At 42.8% G+C, this 20,609-nt stretch overlaps 1 protein-coding gene across 13 annotated transcripts in view; it reads right to left on the bottom strand.

Moving 5' to 3' along the window:
- The window catches only part of PRR5L (proline rich 5 like), a 55,555-nt gene that overhangs the window by 31,095 nt on the left and 3,851 nt on the right, over positions 1-20,609 (bottom strand). For 11 of the 13 annotated variants that reach the window (XM_026794989.2, XM_074543212.1, XM_074543211.1 and 8 more), the window contains exons 2-4: positions 11,476-11,836; positions 10,041-10,121; positions 6,752-6,800 (exon numbers count right to left, since the gene is read on the bottom strand). In XM_026794989.2, the coding sequence (XP_026650790.1) occupies positions 6,752-6,800; positions 10,041-10,121; positions 11,476-11,645 (300 nt within the window). In that variant the 5' untranslated portion in view covers positions 11,646-11,836. Of the gene's footprint in view, positions 1-6,751; positions 6,801-10,040; positions 10,122-11,475; positions 11,837-18,022; positions 18,150-20,609 lie in introns of all 13 variants that reach the window. The other 2 variants (XM_026794967.2, XM_074543214.1) reach the window with 1 other exon arrangement.

The raw sequence follows: 20,609 nt of genomic DNA on the forward strand, positions 1-20,609 counted from the left end.
TGAACAGCACAGCTGTATCTATTGCAAAATAGATTTATTAATCATTACTCTGTGGTAACAAATTTATAATGCTCCTATGAATGTATTATAGCAATTCCATGTGCTAAAGAGATTGCATAATCTCACTCAAAAGGTTTCCTTAAAAAAGAGATTAGGACTATATAGTTACTGTAGTTAACTGCAGACTTTTCACTTATCCTCTCAGTTTTTTCCTTTTCCTGTGGAAGAGACTTTTAAAAAACTAAGTAAAATCAGCCCACACTTTATTTCCCCTCTCCCTGTCCTGAAAATATCTGGCAATGTTACTTCTCCTTCTCTTCTGCAAGAAGTCACAGGCTTAGAAACTGATTCAATCCAAGCATTAATCCCTCAGAGCAAGCCAGACAGGCAAATTGTCATTACCAAACCCCACAGGCTCTGCTGACAAATCAATACAAGCTACTCCAGCTGCAGTGGAGGTCTGTTTCAGACCTTGTCTAGATTACAAATCTCATTTTGCTGCTGCACCCTGCTTGTCAGAAGCACAGAGCAAAGAGGAAAAATATATCTTCTACTTAAAGCAAGACCAGATAAAGACTCATACCAAGTAACCTTGAAAGGTACATTTATTTGAAAAAGTTCAGCTGCCACCTTCCATCTCTCTGCAATTCCAGCTGAACAGGGATGGGAGCTTGGGGGAGCAGGGATTCCCTTCCCTCCCCAAATGAGCTTTTCCTGGTTCCCCAGGGTGTTTTCCTCACCCTCTGCTGGGACACCATGGGACGCTGTATGCTCATTGAGGGAGGCACAAACCTGCCTTTACTCTTTGCTACTCTGCTGTGCAGAGAAACAAAGTCCCACCTTCAAAACATGTACGTGCAGTTGAGAAATCTGGAGAGAGATTTTGCAGCAGACAAGAAGTGACCTTGTGAAATCTCACAGCCTGATTCCTTTTCTGAGAGCAGTAAACCAAAATAGCTGACTCAGATACACCAGTTAGAAGGACAGCTAAAAGAAAGCTCTCAAGTAAATTTTTAAATGTCTTAAGTTTTTAAAGGCAGGATTCAAAGTGAAAATAATCAGTTTTCATTTGTTCCTCAGTAAAGAGACTCTCACAACATATCTGTGATTGTTACTCCTTAAAGTAAGTCATCCTCAAACCATTTGGAATAAAAAAAAAAATTGAAGGCAGTCAGCCACCACCTTATAAAACCCACACACTTTCCTGATAATCCCTTCCTTTTTTCTGGCACAGATATTTTCCTCTTTCCCTTCCCTGTTAGAGAAATTGAGGCAAATTTCTCCATGCATGCCCAATGGAGCAATACCAGTGCCACCATCCTCCCAGAAGGTGAAAGCTGTCCCAGGCACAACAGCTGGGGCTCCTCTCTCAAAGCAGCAGAGCCTGCAGTGCCCAGCACCTTCTCCCTGCCTGCCACTGCAGGATCTGGGCATTCCCAGCGGGGCCCCTCCTGTGCACAGCCCCAGCACACCCTGGGCAGAACGGTGCCCTCGGACTGTGCCTGAGGCAGATCAGATGCTGCCTGTCAGAAGCTCACAGTCAGCAGCATGGGTGCGGTGCCAGCCCCCAGACAGAGCCAACAGGAAGGATTTGGGGTGGCAGCCATGCCACCAGCACAGCTTGCTCTGCTCTGAGTGCTGCATGCAACAGAAGCCTGGTGGAAAACAGCTGAGAAGCTTTGGCTGCAACTCCACAGAAATCATCAAGGAGGCTCAAGCCATCCCAGGCAACTTCACATCTTGCCTGAATGCCATGTCTGCAGTACAGCAAAGTACAAATTAATTCCCCTGCTAATAACAAATAAGTCATTACCTTTGAGGGAAAAAGGTTTACACAAACATCCATATAATTACGGATAAATTCTGCTTTCCCTTAGTGTCTCCAAGCCAAAGATGGCTAGTATGCCTTTCAAAAGCCACCTTCAAATTAACAAATTAATATTAGTTTATCAAACAACATAAGCCTGAAACAGAAGTAAACTGATCCAGAACATACTCAAATTAATTGACCTCATTTTGCTGGGTGGAAAAAAATTTTTCTACAGAATACTACCGTATTTCTTAAATGCACCCTGTTTTTACAGGCAGCTGAGGCTTTGTGTTCTAGTGCTAAACCACACTTTTACAGGCTCTACAAGCACACTTAGCCACTGCTTTGTGGATAATCTGATGTAAATTTGAGAGAAGAAGCATCACCCAAACTTACTTGGCAAGTATTTTCTACAAAGTTATCGCCAGCTGCACACAAACCTAATTCTTGGCAGTGTTTCACAAAATACAAATTTGTGTGAGCTGCAGTATCTCATATCTAGAGCATCCTCCCACCTCCATCTTTTTTCTTTAACAAGAGGGGAAATACTGACAGAAGCAGAGAGATCACTTCGATCCCACATAGGGGAGAAACTGCAAGATAAATATGAAATCACGTCCTAAAATGACTCTTCCTAGAGCTGGTTTTGTTCACAACAGATAAAAAAGAAAGCCCACTTGAAGAGATGAAAGTGAGGCAAGGAGGGTAAGAAGTGGAGCAGAGCAGGCAGACCAAGTAGGCAGCACTGCTACGATCCAGACCACAGCGAGGCAGGGAGCAGCTCTGGGAAAACCCCACAGCCAGGGCCCCTGACTTCAGCCTGAGTATCCCTGCTCCGCCAGGCCATGGCACCCTGGCCATGCTCTGAGTGGGAGCAACCTGGCTCCCTTTGGAAGGACTCACACACACCTACACAGTGCTGGGGCCCAAAAGGAGGTGTCCCTGCTGCCACCCAGGACTAGTGCTGAGCTGCTGGGGGATTCCATCCACGATAACGAACCTGGGCAGTTGCCATAGAGCCTCTGGAGCTGCTCCAGAAAGTGCCAGATGAAGCAGAAATAATTAGCAGACCTGCAAGAACAGAGGTTCCCAGACAAATACAACAATAAAGACCAGCTTGATCCAAAAGAGTATAGCAGACACACAGCTGAGCTCTGCAAATCACACAAGTGTGAATTCTGTTCCTTGTGCAGCAGCCGAGCTGCTGCAGGCCCTGGCAGCAGGCACAAGACAGCACTTGGCTAGAGAAAAGCTGGTGCTGCCTGTATCCAGGAGTAACCATCACTGCAATAGCCCACACAATTATTTCCTTGCCTTGCTGTGAAACAGGTAGACACAGAAACCTGTCATCAAGGAAGGATGCATCACACCCCCTGTATTTTTCTCTTTAGCTAAGCAGCCACATGGCCTTTTCAGCTGTTTGCTACGCTTCACAAAGCAGCCTTTCAAAGGAGCAAGCAAACATCGTGAGAGATGCTGGAGTCATCTCTCCAGGCTGGAGTTCCAGGAAAACATGCAGTGGGGACCTTAAAAAAATGTTTATGGTGCCACAAGAGAGGGAGGGGAGCAGGTTTCCCCCTATCACTGCAGCCACCGTGCACAGCTGTGGAGCCTACAGCAAGAGAAACTCTGACCACAGAAAGGTTCACCAGCACCACTACTGACTGCTCTAAAGGCAGAGATAAAATCAGCTTTGGTTTGGACCCAGGCTCGCCTCATTGCTGACACCACTTGCTTTTCAGCTATTTATTATCCTCTTGCTGCCTGGACTTTGCTTGACACCTCAGCAGTGTGCGCTCTCACACGCTGCAGCTTCACACGCACAGCAAGCTGGGTCTAATTCTGAGTCAGGACTTGCGGGCGGCTCTCCGCTGCAGCAGGCTGGAAATTATGTAACACCTTGCCTCTGGTTTTGAGACATCAAAAATCTCATTGGATTAGAGGAGGAAACACAGTCCACTTGCCATTCCTCACCTACCAGCTCTGCCAGTGCGGGGAGTGGGCATCAGGCATCAGCTCTGGGCATTTGACTTTCTGCATTTGCAGCCTATGGGTTCTGGGAGAGGACACAGTGCCTGGGAAGGGAACAGGTCTCTCTGCCTTGGGAGGAGACAGGTTGGAGCTAACAGACACAAATGCATTTCCATTTTGTTCCCCATGAGTTTCAAGATTAACAACTAATCCCTTCCAGAGGTTTTTTTTCAGGCTGTTGCAGAATGAGGCAGATAATGCATCAATTTATCAATGCTTGCTGATTTTATATTTAAAATTTTTTCTCCACCGAAACAAGGGCCAGACAGTAGGAAAATGAAGAGAGCTTATGTGAAAAATCACACAGCTCCACCAGAGAAGTCCCAATTGCCAGTACACCCTGTTCCTCCAAATCCCAGCCTCTTACCTTCTATGGTCATAGGATTCCCACCTATTGCAGTTCTGCTGACCACCAACAAACTAACCCAGCAGTGAGAGCAAATGGTGCCCTGCTGGGTTATTGAGCAGAGAGGTAGGTACAAATGCCCCTTTTCAGGAAATTCTAGAATCAGTTCATGGGCAAAGTCAGTCCTGAAAAACCTGAGCATGAAGCACTGCTGTAAGGCAGATTTGCAGCAAATGCTGCAAGTCCCAAGTATCTGGCATTTTCCCTCAGGCTTCAATCCAAGGAGAGGGGTTGTATATACAGTAGGATTGCTAAAGCGGCAGATTTATAAACACAACTTTCCTTCAGAATGAAACATCTGAGTTTGCACTGCAGCCCTTATGGGAATTATATTTCTCTTTCAAAGACAAAACAGACTCATTAACTCTCGTATGATGATGTCTTGGTAGCAGAAAAAGACTGCGTAAGCTCCAACCATTTCCTAAACATTCCTTTAGCAATTTCAGGAGCTAAAAACTGTTAATTTGCATGAGTGCTGATGAAAAGGACTTGTGAGTAATTAAGTCAAGTTGATCACAAAGGTAGCTTTGTCTCACTATAAAAGCTCTGTTCCATTTTAGTCTTGAATATTCAATGCTTATAAAAATGTGCATGTGTGAGTGTATAAAATTTACATAATGTAAAATGTAAAATCCCCAACTCTTAAAACAAATGTGATTTTAAAGTTCCTCTTTGTGGCTCCAGTTATAAGTGCCACAGCATAAGAAATGGAAAACGATCAAGTCAGTTTATCACATCTAAATATTACATGATCTTGTTAGTTGCTCTAATTGCTGCTAGGATATTTAAAACTGCCTGGCTACACAGAGAGCATATTCTTCAGGGTCCATTTCAATGCAGGAGGACAGAAAACGTGGTTCTTATAGTTTTCAGTGGGCTTTAACAGATGTCAGAGGAAGTCACTGCCAAAAGATGCACTTCCACTCCGCTGCGCATCCTGGTGACCCACTCCCAGCACCTCCCCCATGTCAGAGGTGATGACCACAACACGTCAAAGGAAGTAGTTGGAAACATTGGGTTTTTTCTTTCAAGGTTATTTTTCAGCCAAATCAGCAGCTTGATTCAACTCTGCTCATCTTGGTGGCAGCAGTACTGCCATAATTCAGCTGGCATCAGCAGTGAAACAGAACCCACAGACAAATGAAATAATGCTGTCAGCCCTTCTTTGGCACATGAACAGTCTTTCCCCACTCCGTGGCCCTAGGATTTCTCAGGAAAGAGGATTTCTGAGGAAAGGCATTCAGGAGGGAGTGGTAACTTTTATCATGGCCATATGCCGTTAGTCTAGAATCAGAAATAAGTCTGCATCTTACCTCACAGAGGGAAAAATCTTACTTCCAACAATAGCCTTTATCTCACAGTCTGTCCCACAACTTGCCTGCACCAAGAGTTTTACCTCAGGCTAAGTCTGACAGATGCCAAGTTGCTCCTTTTGACACTGAGCAAAAATACCCCAGAAATTAAATGTGAGTGCTGGTGGCTGCCACCCCACTCAGGGTCTAGGAAACATCCTGCCTTGTGCCGCCAGCAGCTGCCTCTGCAGTAAACAACTTGTGCACAGAGGGGCTGGGGAAGTGAAACACAACTGCCCCTGGGGCAGGAGTTTTCTTCTCACTTGATAGCACAGCAGGGGGATTTTTTAAAGGCATGTAATCTAATAAATCACGTAATCTGATAGGAAACAACACTAGTCTTCTTTTTCCTCTTTCAAGCTGTTAGCACGCACACAGCAGCATCAGCTGCTTCAGAAAGTACAGAAATTTTCTCTCCCTTACTCAAAGGGAAGAAAACCCTCTTGTTTCCAGCAGCCCCTTTTTTTTTAACAGTCAACAAATTAAACTGAACAAATTAAAACATTGAAAACCATCAGTGCCTTCTAAAAATCATCCAGCAGGCTTTCACTCGGTTACATAAGAACCTCTGCCTATCTGACCAGTGTCAATAAAACACAGCAACACGTATTCACATTTGCGATTGTTCAGGTGTGTCATGGTTACTTCATCTTGCACATTTTCCTTTTTCAGAAACTGCATTTATATTTGTGGGACTAAAAGGCAAACAGCACCCAGGTTGATTTCCTGCTGAGAGAAACTTCCTTCTCTTTGCCCCCTCCTGCCTCCAAGGCAGTTGACATTATCTCTCCTCTTTCCCTTTGCTGGCCCCTGTTGCAGAAAACCTTTTGATTTTTCTACACTCCAGAAAAGGCATCCCATCTTCTTTAAAAACTTCAAGTGAATTCCTTGTTGATCTTGGCAGGCTACTAGCAGCATTTCTTAAGTGCAAGGGAAGATTATCCTTAATTCTACACTCACATTGATAAAAATATTTACTCCCAGGGCTATATGGCCCACATTTTAAAAGTCCAGTACCTCCATCATCTTCCTCAGTAAAACAAAAACAAAACTTGTAGGCTACACACATGTAAAAAGGGATCCTAGTTTTGTTATAGGCTAAAAAGCTGAAGGCAGCAGACTTCAAAATAAAGCAAGCAAGTCATGCAATACCTGAAAGTAATCTGTGATGAAGGATCCAAGTTCACTCTTCAGCAGCCGTCTGTAGACAGAAGGAATGGAGCCATGAAGTAGCAGCCACTGCTGGTCATTTCTTACAGCTATATCTGCACTTTACTACCAGGCATACCAAAGATACAGCAATGTATGGGAATGGGTCCTTTTGGACACAGATTTCTCTTACATACGTATTTTACAAAGGCTATTCTCAAATTATAAAGGAATTAAACAGTTTCTCTGAAGTCTTCGATATTATAAACCATACACCTAGAACAAGCGAAAAAAGAAATTACCTCCCTGAATGAGCAGAAAGCTGGGAAGAAAATCTGGAGTTATTTTAGGTTGAAATCCATAATTTTTTCTGCTTTCTTGTGATGACAGGATATCTCCCTAATATTGTACTTCCTTTTCTTTTGGAAGTAGAAGGAGAGGAGAAATGAAACAGAAGCTGCACCCACATTTTAACTGCCACATTTCAAACAATAAAAAACAAGGCATATTTTCCAAGGAAGAAATTCTAGAAACTTAACAAGAGGTGTTTTAAATACATACAGGCAAAAATCACTCTAAAGAAGTCTTTCTGATGAAAATTGTTGGCTTTTAAATTAGGCCGCGATAAAAGCTTTAAATTCTAATATATGTGTTTTTTAAAAAATTATATAAAAATGAGGGTTGTCTTACATCAGAGGCAGTATCAAAAAAACAACCCAGGATATTCAGTGCATTTGCACTTTAAGCTTTCAGTGATTGAGAATAAATTCTGTAGCAGTAAATTCTGCCTAAAATTTAAAGGTTGCCCAACATTTGCCAATGCCAAACACTGCAATTTTTTTCTGTTCTAAGAGTGTTGCTTTTTACCAATGTAAAGTACAGTCAAGAGTTCTTGAAAACAGCATTTGAATCAGCAATTACTCTTTCTCTCTTTGAGTGTTTGTATTCACCCACCCAAATCAAAGCCCATGTCTATGTCCATGAGACCAATAAATCAGGTAAGTCTTTGGGGACTGATTTGTCAGAAGCTTTTCCACTGGCTTCAGCCAATCCAGCAGGCTCTCCACCTGACTGGACAAGCCCAGTGGGATTTGGCTTCATGCAGGTAAGACCAGCAACCAGACACTTGCACCTTAGGAAAAAAATCAAGGGAGGGGTCTCTTCCTAAGCACGGCCAGGTCATCTCCCAGTTACAGAAATTCCATTTACCAAAGGCATTTATTACATTTCCTCTTGCTGTGACAACTGACTTTCAGAGCAGGTAAAAAAAAAAACTAAAATTAGCCAGTGAGATGGTATCAAATCACAGCAAGATAAAATCTAGGTGGCAGCAATCCAGAACAAAATGTTACCACCTGCTCATCTCCTGGTCCAGTCATTACCATCCTCCTTTAAAACTGTCCTGTGTTTCCCCTTGCCAAATGATGAAGCACTGTGCAGAACCTGAGAGCCTCTTACCGCATTTGCAAACTACAGCCCAGGAGCTGAGTGGAGAACTACAAACAAGGGCAAGGAAAATGCACCAGCTCAACTCCATGGGCCACGAGAGTCGTCTGTCTCAGAGGTCTGGCTTTTCTCCAGTGTCAAGCTAGGGATTCCCCTTGTGCACAGGGCTCACCCTGTGCTGGGAGCTCCATCCAGAACCACAGGTGTGAGGCTGCAGGTGTTCATGCAGACACATGCAGAGGCCTGTCCTTTGCTCCTTAGATGGGCATTAATGTGGATGTGAAATGGTCTATTTAAAGAGTGACATTTGGAGATGTAACCAATGCTCAGGGCACCTGCAGGAACATTAATCATGTAATTCAAGGTGAGCGCTTCCAAGTACAGCCTGGCAGTGCATGTCTGTGAAAAAGGGCATTTCCCCTCCCACCATGAGCACTGCCCTCAAAGCATACATAGTACATAAAGAATTTCCTGTTCTTTGCCTGGTTTTCCCGACTCTGCATTCACTTCAGCAAACAGCATGAAGAGAGCATGGTCCAGCCTCTGGGGCCAAGTCCAGACCCCACAGCAGTTCTGCCCAGTTCTGCCTCCCTGGAAGGGTGGGAATGAGCACCTGCTTGCACTTCAGGGGAAAAGCAGGATGCAGCCACTGCCATGGGCAACAGGCGAGTCACAAACCCAAAGCCACTCCCCAAGTCTGCTAAGAAGCTGGGGCTTTAGGTATTTCCCAAGCCTTATGACATCTGGTTTTATTTTCTTGTCCACAAATACTCATCCCGTGGAGAATTAAGACTGCTCCAAGTGCTTAAACCTAACTTGAAGACTTCTGACCTGAACACACTAAAATATCATTAAAGTGCAAGATGCTGCCCTTGCTCAACTCTCAAAAGGAATTATATTAAACTTTTTGGGTTTGGGACTAGACCAAATTGGACAGAGTCTCCTGCCCTGATAGCAGCATTTATTTTGAAAGTGAGGAAAGGGGTAGTTTAGACTGCTGTTTAGTACACACTTAGCTCAAACTGTCATTTGAATCTTTTGGAGCTCAAAAAAATGCAATAGGAATGAGGGGAGGGCATACAAAAGAAGTAGTAGAGACACGTGTGACAGCACTCTTAATGAATTAATATGGATGCACTGGTAAACAGAGAAGGAGGAACCTACATCCATTAGCCCTGACAGTACTTCTCTCAGCAGCACTTGGAAACCAAGGCAAGAATAAATAGTTCTTTATCTACTCCACAGTCCTATCTATTGCTAATCAAACTTTCCAACTAATCAGAATGAAACCACAGATAATCATGAAACATGCTTTTAAAAGAAAACGATACTTTTAACCATCACTAGCATCAGTGACAAAAAATGTTAGCTAGGTTTTTAGTTGTTTTTATCTTTATTGTTCATATTTTCAGGTTTTGCTCTGCAATTATCATGTGAAGATTAAGCCTTTAAACAAAATGCTGTGGTTTGCTTTAAACACTCCACAGTTCTGAGAAGTTTGGTTTAAGAAAAGAGATGCCAATATTATTATGTATAAAACACATCCAAAAGAGGCAGAGCTCCTAGGAGGGAACAAAATCCTTACAATCCAAGCCAATACACAACCTGTCCTTATCAAAGCTACACAAGCTGGAGAAAAATTATACAAATTATCCCATGCCATTCATGTCACTCGATAGCAGGAAAGAAGTAACTTAGCCAGAAATCCCAAAGATGTGCTTAAATTTGCTTTCATCCCTTCTCCTCCCACCAGTACCTTTTAACTGTGGTTCTGAAGGCATCAGATTCCAGCAAACACCAAGCAAGCAGCAACAAAAATCCATTTTCATGCATTTCAGCAACCTACCTGATATTTTCATTGAGAGTGTAAAGTTCATTGTTCTGCAAGCCTCCCCCTTTGAACACATTTATCACTGCTGTTTGTACGCTGCCAAAAAAAGAAACGAGACAGGACAACACCCATGAATAACAGTGTGATTTACCACTGAGCACACCATGAGCAAGGCACCAAAAGCAGAGAGATTACAACCAGGTGGAGATAATTGCCCTGAAATAGTTCCACTCTTTCTCACCTTGAAATTGTTACTTTTAATTACCTACATTTCCCCTGGGAGACAGAGCAGAACCAACCTCAAGTTCTGCATAGGGTAAGCAAGGGAAAGTTGTCACATGGGTCCTGCTCGTGCCAGATGTCTCTTGAACACAACTGTTTGGGGGATCTTTGCTGGGTGCTGCAGGCTAGTTGCTATGAGGAGACATAGGATTTTTGGTAATATCTGCCAAACACATCACACTGCATTATCCAGTGATCCTGCCATGAGCCACCCACACTGCAGCATCTGGCAAGACCCTGGCCATGCTGGAGATGTTCTGCAGCCAGCATCACCTCAGTCAGATCCCAGTTTGAGCACTGTTAATGCTTGTAAGATGCTGCTGGAGTATCTTCTAATTCTCTCACCAGCACAGAGGAAGTAATAAAGTGACAGCAGACAAGAAGGTTTAGCAGTTCTAAATCTTGCCGTGGCTAACAAGGGCATATGTCATTCCCTAAGCAGACATTCCTTTCTGTGGGCTAGTTATGGCACCTGCATGCTTCACAGACCTCAGCTCACTATCATGGCACAAAACTGCAGTGTTTTTGCCAGGCTACTTTTGTGTGACATTGGTAAACTGAGCTAGGTCAGCAAGTAAGAACAGTCTGCAGAGCACAGAGCTGGTGCCATGTGGCAGAAGGGAAGGTGGGAACACCCACTTCTGGTAGCAGCAGACCATTACAGCAGATCAAGACACAGGACTCTTCACCTTTCACACTGTTTTTCCAGTTGCCATTGCTGCATGACACACATAGCAGACAAGATTTAGCTATCAGTAGGAAATGCTGATTGAAGCCACGAACTTAGTAGTTGTCAGAGGAACTTGACTGTGATAAAAGCTTCATAATATGCAAATACATGCCTTTGTGAATTAATAAACTGGCATTTATTACAGTACTAGGATTATGTTTTCCTAAATGGTACTTAAAAGATGCAACTGTTTACAAAAAGCAATTTTGCTTTTCAGGACAGTATGGCTGAAAAACAACTGAGCACTAGTAGGTCTAAATTTTTCAACTCCACAGATGCTTTCAATGCCAGCAAAGCCTGGACATGTCAAAAATTTGTGCATGCTTATAAACAGATGAGCTTAGTCTTAAATGGTGTGAAGCACAAGCGAAAGACAGACGTAACCCTCGCTGAGTTGCTGCTGCGGGGCGAGAGCTCGGGCAGGGGGGTCCTGCTGACCTGTTCCAGGCAGAGTTGGAGCTGAGCTGCATGGCCTGCCGGGCTGCCTGGAAGCGAGGCAGATCGCTGAGCACAGGGGAGCTCATGAAGCGTGGCCGGGGCCTCCTGAACGAGCCCATCCTGTGGAACTGCAGCGCCAAGGACAGAGCCACGGTGAGCCCTCCTTTCATAGGGTCAGGTGCAGCGCAGCAGGACCATCAGAAAGGCTCTTCTCTCCAAGGTTCAAGCATCAACCTCAGCAATGTCCATGAGTTGTCAAGCCCAAGGACTCAGCCGAAACCGAAGGGTCAGCCCTGGACTAGCGATTCCCCATGGTGCCGGGCTGTGACATGCACTGCATGATGAAGGAACTGAAGCAGTCCTGCAATGCAAAGAGAAAAGAGTAAGGAACAGAAGGGAGAGATGAAAATATCCTGTGCCATTAACAGCAGCTTGGGAAGACTCTGGAATTCCAGAGTTCAAGAGCCCTATTTCCCATCTTGGCCCTTAAACAATGACCCAATGGAGCCAGTCAGAAATGCAAGCATGGTCTCTCTTTTGACTTCAATTAGCAGAGCTGCAAGATGCCCAACTCTTCTGCCAGAGGCACTTGCAAATACCTTTAAATACAGTTAGCCACTCAGCCTGTATATAAAATAGTAGAACTGGAGAAAGAGAAAACTATTCCACTAGAGAGGTACAAAAGATGAACAACAGAAAAAAAGATGAATAGACTAACACAGTGCTTTTTTTTGAGAAGTGTTGTGCAAGGGAATAAACCCACTTGCTATCAGTTCACTACAAAAAGAATATAATAAGGAGCTTCTTCAAAAGAGTTCTAACATGCAGATATTTTGAGCATGAGCAGGGCTTTTATGTTTCTGGTTTTTCTACAGCACAAGGAGTAATTGCTAGGCCAATTACGAAATGCCCGTATTTTCCACTCTGATCACCATCTCTGTGTAGATGACTGTGTAGCCCCAAGTAAACCACAGAAATAGAAGAAGCGAGCTTGAATAAAAGCCACAAAAAAACGTTGGCAAAGCTTCTGTACTTTGAAATCCTCCCACTTTAGATGAATGCAAGCAATAGATGTAGTTGGCAGTTTTGAGAATGAGATGTGGGACACAGGAGAGCAGAGGGGAAAAGAAACAAACAAAAGAGTTGTGCAACTGAACTGCACATGAAAGATGTAAAGCAAAACCTCTTTTCTACTACATCTACAGCAGGAGGTGAAAAGAGACATGGTCAGACAAAAACAATGCTATGTGTCTGCACTAATTTGACTGGTGTTCAGCCCCAGGAAAATCTTTCCACTGCCCAAACTATAATTAACTCTTACATATAAGAAAACAGCTTTCTTGCCACCTGGCCAGCCCCATTTAATGCTGAGCTCACTTTGTTACCCCAGTTCTGCACAGCCTCGGCAGATTCTGATCAATCACCATGAAGCCTTTGCAAGGCCTTTGCTGCGCCATGGACACCCCATGGCCTGCCAATGAGGAAGCTAATGGAGAAAACACTCCACTTTTTAGGCACTGAAACACACAGTACTATCATTCTTGGTGCTATTCAAGAAATAAATACTATTGTTTTACCCTCACAAGCTAAATACAGTTTGCAGAGATCTCTGTGGACCTGGAACAGGGCTACGAGTGCAACTTTTTCCTGCTTTTAGACAACTCCTGGCTGTCTTCAGAGATGACAAAGCCCAGACAGTCTTTTGTGACATAAGCTTAGCCCTAACTGTTGTTGCTTGAAAAGGCAGCAGTCTGTTGATTCTTTGCCTGCTCTGTTACAATTAAAATAAAAACAAAAACAAAGTCATAACTTCTAGACATTAAGACTAAATGTAAACTAGTACAACCACATCAGCAGTATCTTTTGTGTGCATTTTGCAGCACCAGTTCATTTGACATTGCCCACACATTTTCAATCTGCCAGCAATTTCTCCATTGACAACTGTAACCACATCAGAAAGCGCCAGAGGAAAAGCTACAGCACCTTGGAGAGCCGAGGCAGGTTCTTTTCATAGCAGACCAAAGGGCGGCCACAAGGCACAGCCCAAGCATAGAGGCTGCTTCTGTTGCAAAACAAGAGCTCCTGCCAATGTTTGTCTACAAGTTCCAAAGCTGACAGCATGAGGAGCTGAATGAATGACAGATCACTTCTCCCGGCAGCACTGTAAAAATTCTCACTTAACAATCTTTACACATAGAAACACAAAATTATTTGGGTTGGAAGAGACCTTAGAGACCATCTGGTTCCAGCCCCCCTGCCACAGGCAGAGACACCTTTCACTTTCAGAGGTAAAATGCAATATAAGCATTATTTCTAGCAGGCATTTAACAGGGCTAGAAAGCAGTGGTTAAGATGTGCTAACCCACAAGCCTCCTCTTACCACTACCCCAGGTGCCACAAAGGCATGCAAGCACCCTTCTCCCCAACAATGAAATCATTTTATAGGATGCATTCATATTCTTTTGAATTAAATTAAGTTGCAAGGGGAAACCTTAAATTCAGAAATGTAAAACAATATAACAACCTTTGTGCCTTAACATATATAAATTCAGGTACGGGTAGGAAATTCTTTGGCCTGTTCTGTGCAAACAGTAAAACAGCACAATGAGGAAGGTCTCTTCTGAGCTTGGGCTAGGGATTTACAAGACTGATTCTACACAGCAGAACCATAGCATTACACTGGGACCCATGATGAATTTCCTGAGCACTGCTTGCCTAGCGAATGTACTTAAACTCATTGAAACATACATGCTGTTTTCCTTAATCTCTGTTAAAAGTCACCAGGACAGATAAAAACAAGCTCTTGCCTGGGAAGAGCAGATAAGACAGCCCAACCCTTCCTTTCCCAACTCAGCCTGCAATCTGTGTTACTGTCAAGTCAACCTTACTTTAGAATCTTATTAGGAATTTAAAGCAAGATCTTCGGCTTTAGGACTTGATTCATGTTCTTATTTCTTCAGGACTCAAAGACTCAAATCTCTCTCTAAACCCAGAAACTATTAAATGGCAGGCACACCAAACTCTTACTCTGAAGGCAGGCTAACCCTAAATGGTGTCCAAGCATAACTGACCTTGGTGTTACCAGAACTGGAAATGCCAGTCTGTGAGAAGGACCATTCTCTCCCCATGCCCGCAGCCCATTTAAACTGTTTTCAGAGGCACAAAAAGCTCAAAGTAACAGAGTGTTTACTAAAAAACTGACTTTTGTAGCATGTACTCTGCAGATCCCGTGCACCTACCTGAAGGTTCAACAAAGCACCTGAACCCAACCAAACACTTCCTTCACTCCAGATTTTCCTGTCACAGCAACTAGGTTCTACTGAATGTTTTCCCCAAAGCAAGGAAGCCTTGTAAATAATGCTTCATTTTCACAGGGAGGTTGCAGCAGCAGTTTCTTGGCAATATCTGTGGTGTGCACTCTGCAGTGTGCAATTTTTGGGCTTTTTACTGGGAGGAACTACTCCTGTGGCAAGAAAGGCATTAACATAGTTATAGGTTAGTGAGAAGCCCTCATAGTATTCAGGCTATTTGAGCTATTGGGAACAAACAGCATTTAGCAAAATGCTGAGCAAGGAACAATTTCATCTTGCTGTGAAAACTCTCACAGAATCATGCAGAAATGTTCAGAAACACACTGTTCTTCTAGAGGCTTTCACTATAAACTCCTTCACATCTGCATTTTCTTCTTGCTGGGATTAAAGTGGTTTAGAAGGCTACAAAATAAAACTTCTAATAATCACAATCCTATTAGCAGTCACAGAACTTGAAAAAGCTTTACAGAGAAGCAAATACTTATCCCCTTTTACACAGAATGACAGGAGACACCAGGATGTTCCAGGCACCAAGCAACATTCTCTCCATCAATTATAAAAGACATTAAGAGTCAGAGACTGAAGTACAGTGGCTGCATAAACATACAGCCACACCACATAATTTCTCACTGCCACGTGGTTCAGCTGCTGGGATAATGCTTTACATGGCATCAGGGGATTTCAGACTGTTTGCCAGCTGATATGTCCTAAAACATTCCCCACTCTCCTCATCTTGCTTAGTGACCCTGCACACCTTTTTTGGCAAGATACTTGTCATGGCTAAGTCAGAGAGATAGGTATTGCTCTTCCTTCCCTTCCAGATGTCCTATCCCCCAGTCCTTTTGTTTTCCTTACCCTTGATTAGCATCTCAAAGTCCAGCTACCTAAACCCTCTAGAGCTCTAACACGGCAGAAATGTCATCTGTGTAAAACTCAGGTCTCCAAGGGAGCTAACTCTGCAAAGATGAAAGTCAATGTCCCCAACTGAGGCAGCACAGCAGGATCATGAGTCAATCTGACAACAATGTAATTTCATCCACTTGTAATTCATCACATCTGAGTAAACACTTTTAGGATTAATACGAATCTTCAAAGAAAATAACTGAGCATCGAGACAAATCCTTTTCCAACACACATAGATACGGACATTTATAAAAACATTACAGTCATGAAGCTGGAAACTTTTATTATTTGTTTTCTGTTAGCCATGAAAAACAACAGAGAAATCATTATAAAATGATTTCATGAATCGACCTTTCCTTCCCAACAGACCATAATATATCTGACCGTCTGGAGGAAAAGCAAGATCAGGAGCCACCCCTACTTCAACATCTCCCTCTACTAAACAAAGAAGAACCCAAAGTAAAACTTGGCACCAAGGTCTCCAAATTATGATTCTTCATGATAATCTTGGGCCAAAAAAACAAAAGGCCCATAGTAACTGAGATTTAACAGAACAGACCTTTTAAAATTCCTCTGATGTCTTCTCTGTGAAACTCAGACCAACAGCTGCTAACAGAAGTGACATGGCAGAAAAATCTACCACTGTTTTTGCTTCTTAGAAGAAAACTTTCACCAATTTTACTTCACAATAAATTCACACCAAAAAGCCACTGGTCCAAAAGTAACTTTAAAACACGAGTGAAAGAAATAGTGGAGAATGAAACAGAGCAATAGAGAATGATGGGTTATCCTGACATAACTGATGTTTTGCCATTTAATTATTTTAGTGTTAAAAATAGCCCCTTCATGAAGAAAATTACACACTTGCTTATATTTGCCTTTTATATGCTTCATGCAGTTGTGACATTGATGACCTACGATCATAAAATACACAAACTGGACACTGCAATATGCACTTAAGTGTTTTGTAATCATTTTGAGTGTAGAAGACACATAATCTTTAGAAAAATGCCCCACTGTACTGAGCCTACAGTGCTTAATGAGCAGTCCCATCCTGCCTCAGACACAAAAAGTATGCAGAAAGCTAACCAGATTCTTGTTAGCTGATTCTTCTTCCAGCCCAATAAATCTTTAACAAAATATGTGATTGGCAAAACCCTTGATGAGAGTTCAGCTGACAAGATCTGAAGACACCACTTCTGACAAAAATCCTTCATTTACCTGCTATGCAGCCACACTGAGAACTGGAAAAGCAGATCACAACCTGTAACTTGGAGCCTTGTAGCTCATCATAATTACACATGGCACATGCATGAACTTCATTTACATTCTTACACAGGCAGTATTTGCCAATGCTACATTAACAGCACATTCAGCTCCTCTTATAGCTCCAAATTGCTCAGCTTCTTAAACAAGGTTTGATCATCATCTCGCCTACTTTTCAGGAGAGAAGATGATAAAATTGAGATTCACTCAATAACTAACAGAGGTTATTTCTGGTCAACAATGATCAGAAGCTGTGTCTTAGATACACCTCAGAAGCTATTGAAAGAGTTTCAAAAATGTTCAAGCAGTCTAGGGTCCAGTTTCAAGACATACTCCTTCCAACACCCTTCATGCTTTCATGCCTTCACAGCTTTGGCTATCTGACCCATGAAAAGTTTAGTGCTTAATCTACAGCTCATAAAACAACAGCAATTGAACTACATATTGATCTTAATATGATTTGAATCAAGTCTTGAATCAGCATGGAAAAGTGGTGACCCTTTGTCTTGTGAGCAGCTCCTCAAATAGGGAAAAGTTTATCTCCAGGTGTGTTCATGCCAGCACCAGGAGCACAGCCCATGCTAGGAGACATTCCCAGTTCAGAAAGGTAAGTGGAAGAGTGTTAGACCAGCCTTCAGGTCTTCCACTCTCGTCAATAGGATTGATCCAAGTCACAAACTTTAACAGACAGCTTCTTCCACCCATAAATTAATGGCATTTGTTTCTGAATCCCAAAAATCATCACCCCTCCCTGCACCATGGGAAAGCCCTGAGGGATCCCAGGGAGGCTCAGTCCCAGGCAGATGGGCCACTCAGTCCTGCAAATCACTCCTTTCATTAGGAGCTCTTGGAGGCATGCTAATAAGAGTAAAAATAATTAGCTCAATTTTCTGGCTGAGGAAATAAAAGTTGCTAAGCCAGTGAAGTGACTTAGCCCGGTCTTCAACCTTGCAAGCCAGGATCCTATTCATCAAACAAAAATATCCCTCTAAGCTGCTTTAATGAACCTTTCAAATTATTTGACAGGGTTGGAGAGAAAAGGATGAATCCAATCTACCTCTCCTTACCTCTCCCTTCCTAAGCTGACTGAATACCAAAAGGTGTCTTTTTTTTTTTTTCCTGGCTTCACCACCACAAAGGCAGCAACTTGACGTCCCATAAATAGTCCTGAGGTGTTCCACTGGCCTCATATATCTGTAATTAAAATGGATAGATTTTAACTATTGAGCTTAAATATGTTATCAAAGTGACATCAACAGAACTGGGGAAAACAGCCCTCTTGATACAAAGTTCACACTCTGGTATACAATCATATAATCAACAATTTTACTGGCACAAAACACTGGCTACCCAAAACAAGATCTCCCCTTCCTTATCTTCCTAGTACACACCCATCCCCACAACAGAGACAACAGCATCCCTCTTTTCCATCCCCACCTTTTGCATATTCCTTCTTACATTTTGACCCATACGATGCCTTTATTCACCATACATCTCAAACAACTTCACAAACAGATCTAACTTGGCTTTGATAACAGAACCATCTATAAAGAAATTCAGTGGTATTCACTCAGTTGTGCTCTGAGTTTCTGAGGTTAAATCAAACCTGAAACTCAAAGTGAAACTCTGCTTAAGAGTGAGAGTAAATATATGAGGAGGGGAAAAAACCTTTGTGCATATCCCACCATGGTCTGAGAACCTTCTCCGTAGCAGAGACCCCTGCAGTCCCCTTGGAATTTACAGCCAGTTCAAAGCAAGACTGCTACTTCACATCTATATACATGATAATACAACTACTCATTTAAAAATGTAAGAAATCAATAATAACACAGAGCAAGCCAGTTCAATGTGAACTAAAGAGATCTGCTCAGAGTAAAGAACACAAGAAAAATAAATATCTTATACAGGACTAGCATCTAAGACAACAAAGTCATTTTGTTTTCTATCATAGATGTTCTCTGTTATTTCAAAGAAATTTTAATTCCTAGGACTCACATAATTCAAAAATTGGAGCAAATTTTTACGGCTATTAAAAGGCATGATATGGTTGCAAAACACTGACATGCCTGGGTGAGAATAAGAGCTCATTAGAATCACTTAGCTGACCAGAATGAAAGTAGAGACAAATTTGAATTAAATGCACTAACAGATTATTTAATCTGGTTAAAATAAATTGTATCTCCCTAATGAGCAACTACAACACCAAAAACTAGCTATGAAAGGCAAGAAGCAAAAATGTCACATAGGCTCAGAAAAATAAAACTGTTGGAGTGGTTTGAGAATGAAAAAATACACTTACCCCTTTGGTACAATGAAAAAAACAATCCAGCAGAGAGGAGGAATGGATAAGAAGGGGGAAAGATAAGATCTATCATCATTTTCTGATCAACTGAAAGCTTTAGGGTATTTTAAGTTGCATCTGTGACAGTTGGAGCAACGACCCTTTCGAAATGGATCACTGCGGTGCTATCGTAATCCACAGCACCAAACTCACCTGCAACTGTGTTTTGAGTCTCACCCACCAACACATGGCAAATGTAAAATCACCACTGCTTCATCTCCAATTCTATAGCAAGGTTTTACTCAAGCTGTTAACACTCCAAAAAACACAGCTGATGTAATAGCAAAGCAGTGCTCCAAGGATCTCAGGCCCCCTCATGCTGTTCCTACCAGTCTTAAACTAATTTGATTAGCAGATGATTTTCAAGAAGTACAGCTAAATGGGAACACAAATGAAAACAAGGAAGATGAAACACACACAGTTGTTTCCTTCCACTGGCAGTATTCCTGCATTCAACAGATGCCCTAGTAAATGCACCCCTACTGGAGAAAAACAGCCCAAGAATGTATCACTTGAATGACACAAGTATGAGTAAGCTATCAAACTCTTTCTGTAGAAAAGGCCCTTGGACTGAATTGACAAATATGTTTTCAAACCCAGAAACTAACTTAGCATTGCTCTCCCTTCTAAAAATATTTTCACAGATCTCAGAGAAACTTCGACCATTTAGACCATTTGACCTTTTAGACCATTCGACCTTTTAGACCATTCTTTCCTTGATTAAATGTGGTGAAATTCACAAACAAATTCTTAAGGGAATTCACAAGAGAGGAACAGACAAGCCACAGGATGCTTTCTTAAAGGTGGCCACACTCAAGGAGTTGCAGTGAATGGCTCCTTATCCAAGTGGAGAGCAGAGGTCAGTTCTGGGATAGGCACCGTTCAACATCTTTGTCGGTGACAAGGACAGGGGCACTGGGCACGTCCTCAGCAAATTCACTGATGACACCAAGCTTGTGTGCAATCAACACCATGGGGAGGGAAGGGATGCCATCCAGTGGGACCTAGACAGGTTTAGATCCTGAACATGAAGTTGAACAAGGCAAAGTGCAGAGTTCTGCACCTGGGTCAAAGCAACCCCAGGTACAAATAAATACAGGCTGGGCCAGGGAGGGATTGAGAGCAGCCCTGAGGAGAAGGACTTGGGGGTTCTGGTGAACCAGAAGCTTGACATGACCAGCAATGTGCAGCTGCAGCCCAGAAAGACAACCACACCCTGCACCCAAAGCAGCGTGGCCTGCAGGCCAGGGGGGGGATTCTCCCCCTGCACACTGCTCTCCTGAGACCCTCCTGGAGTGCTGCATCCAGCTCTG

This window comes from Zonotrichia albicollis, chromosome 6 (assembly GCF_047830755.1).
Source record: "Zonotrichia albicollis isolate bZonAlb1 chromosome 6, bZonAlb1.hap1, whole genome shotgun sequence".
Classification (NCBI taxonomy): domain Eukaryota; kingdom Metazoa; phylum Chordata; class Aves; order Passeriformes; family Passerellidae; genus Zonotrichia; species Zonotrichia albicollis.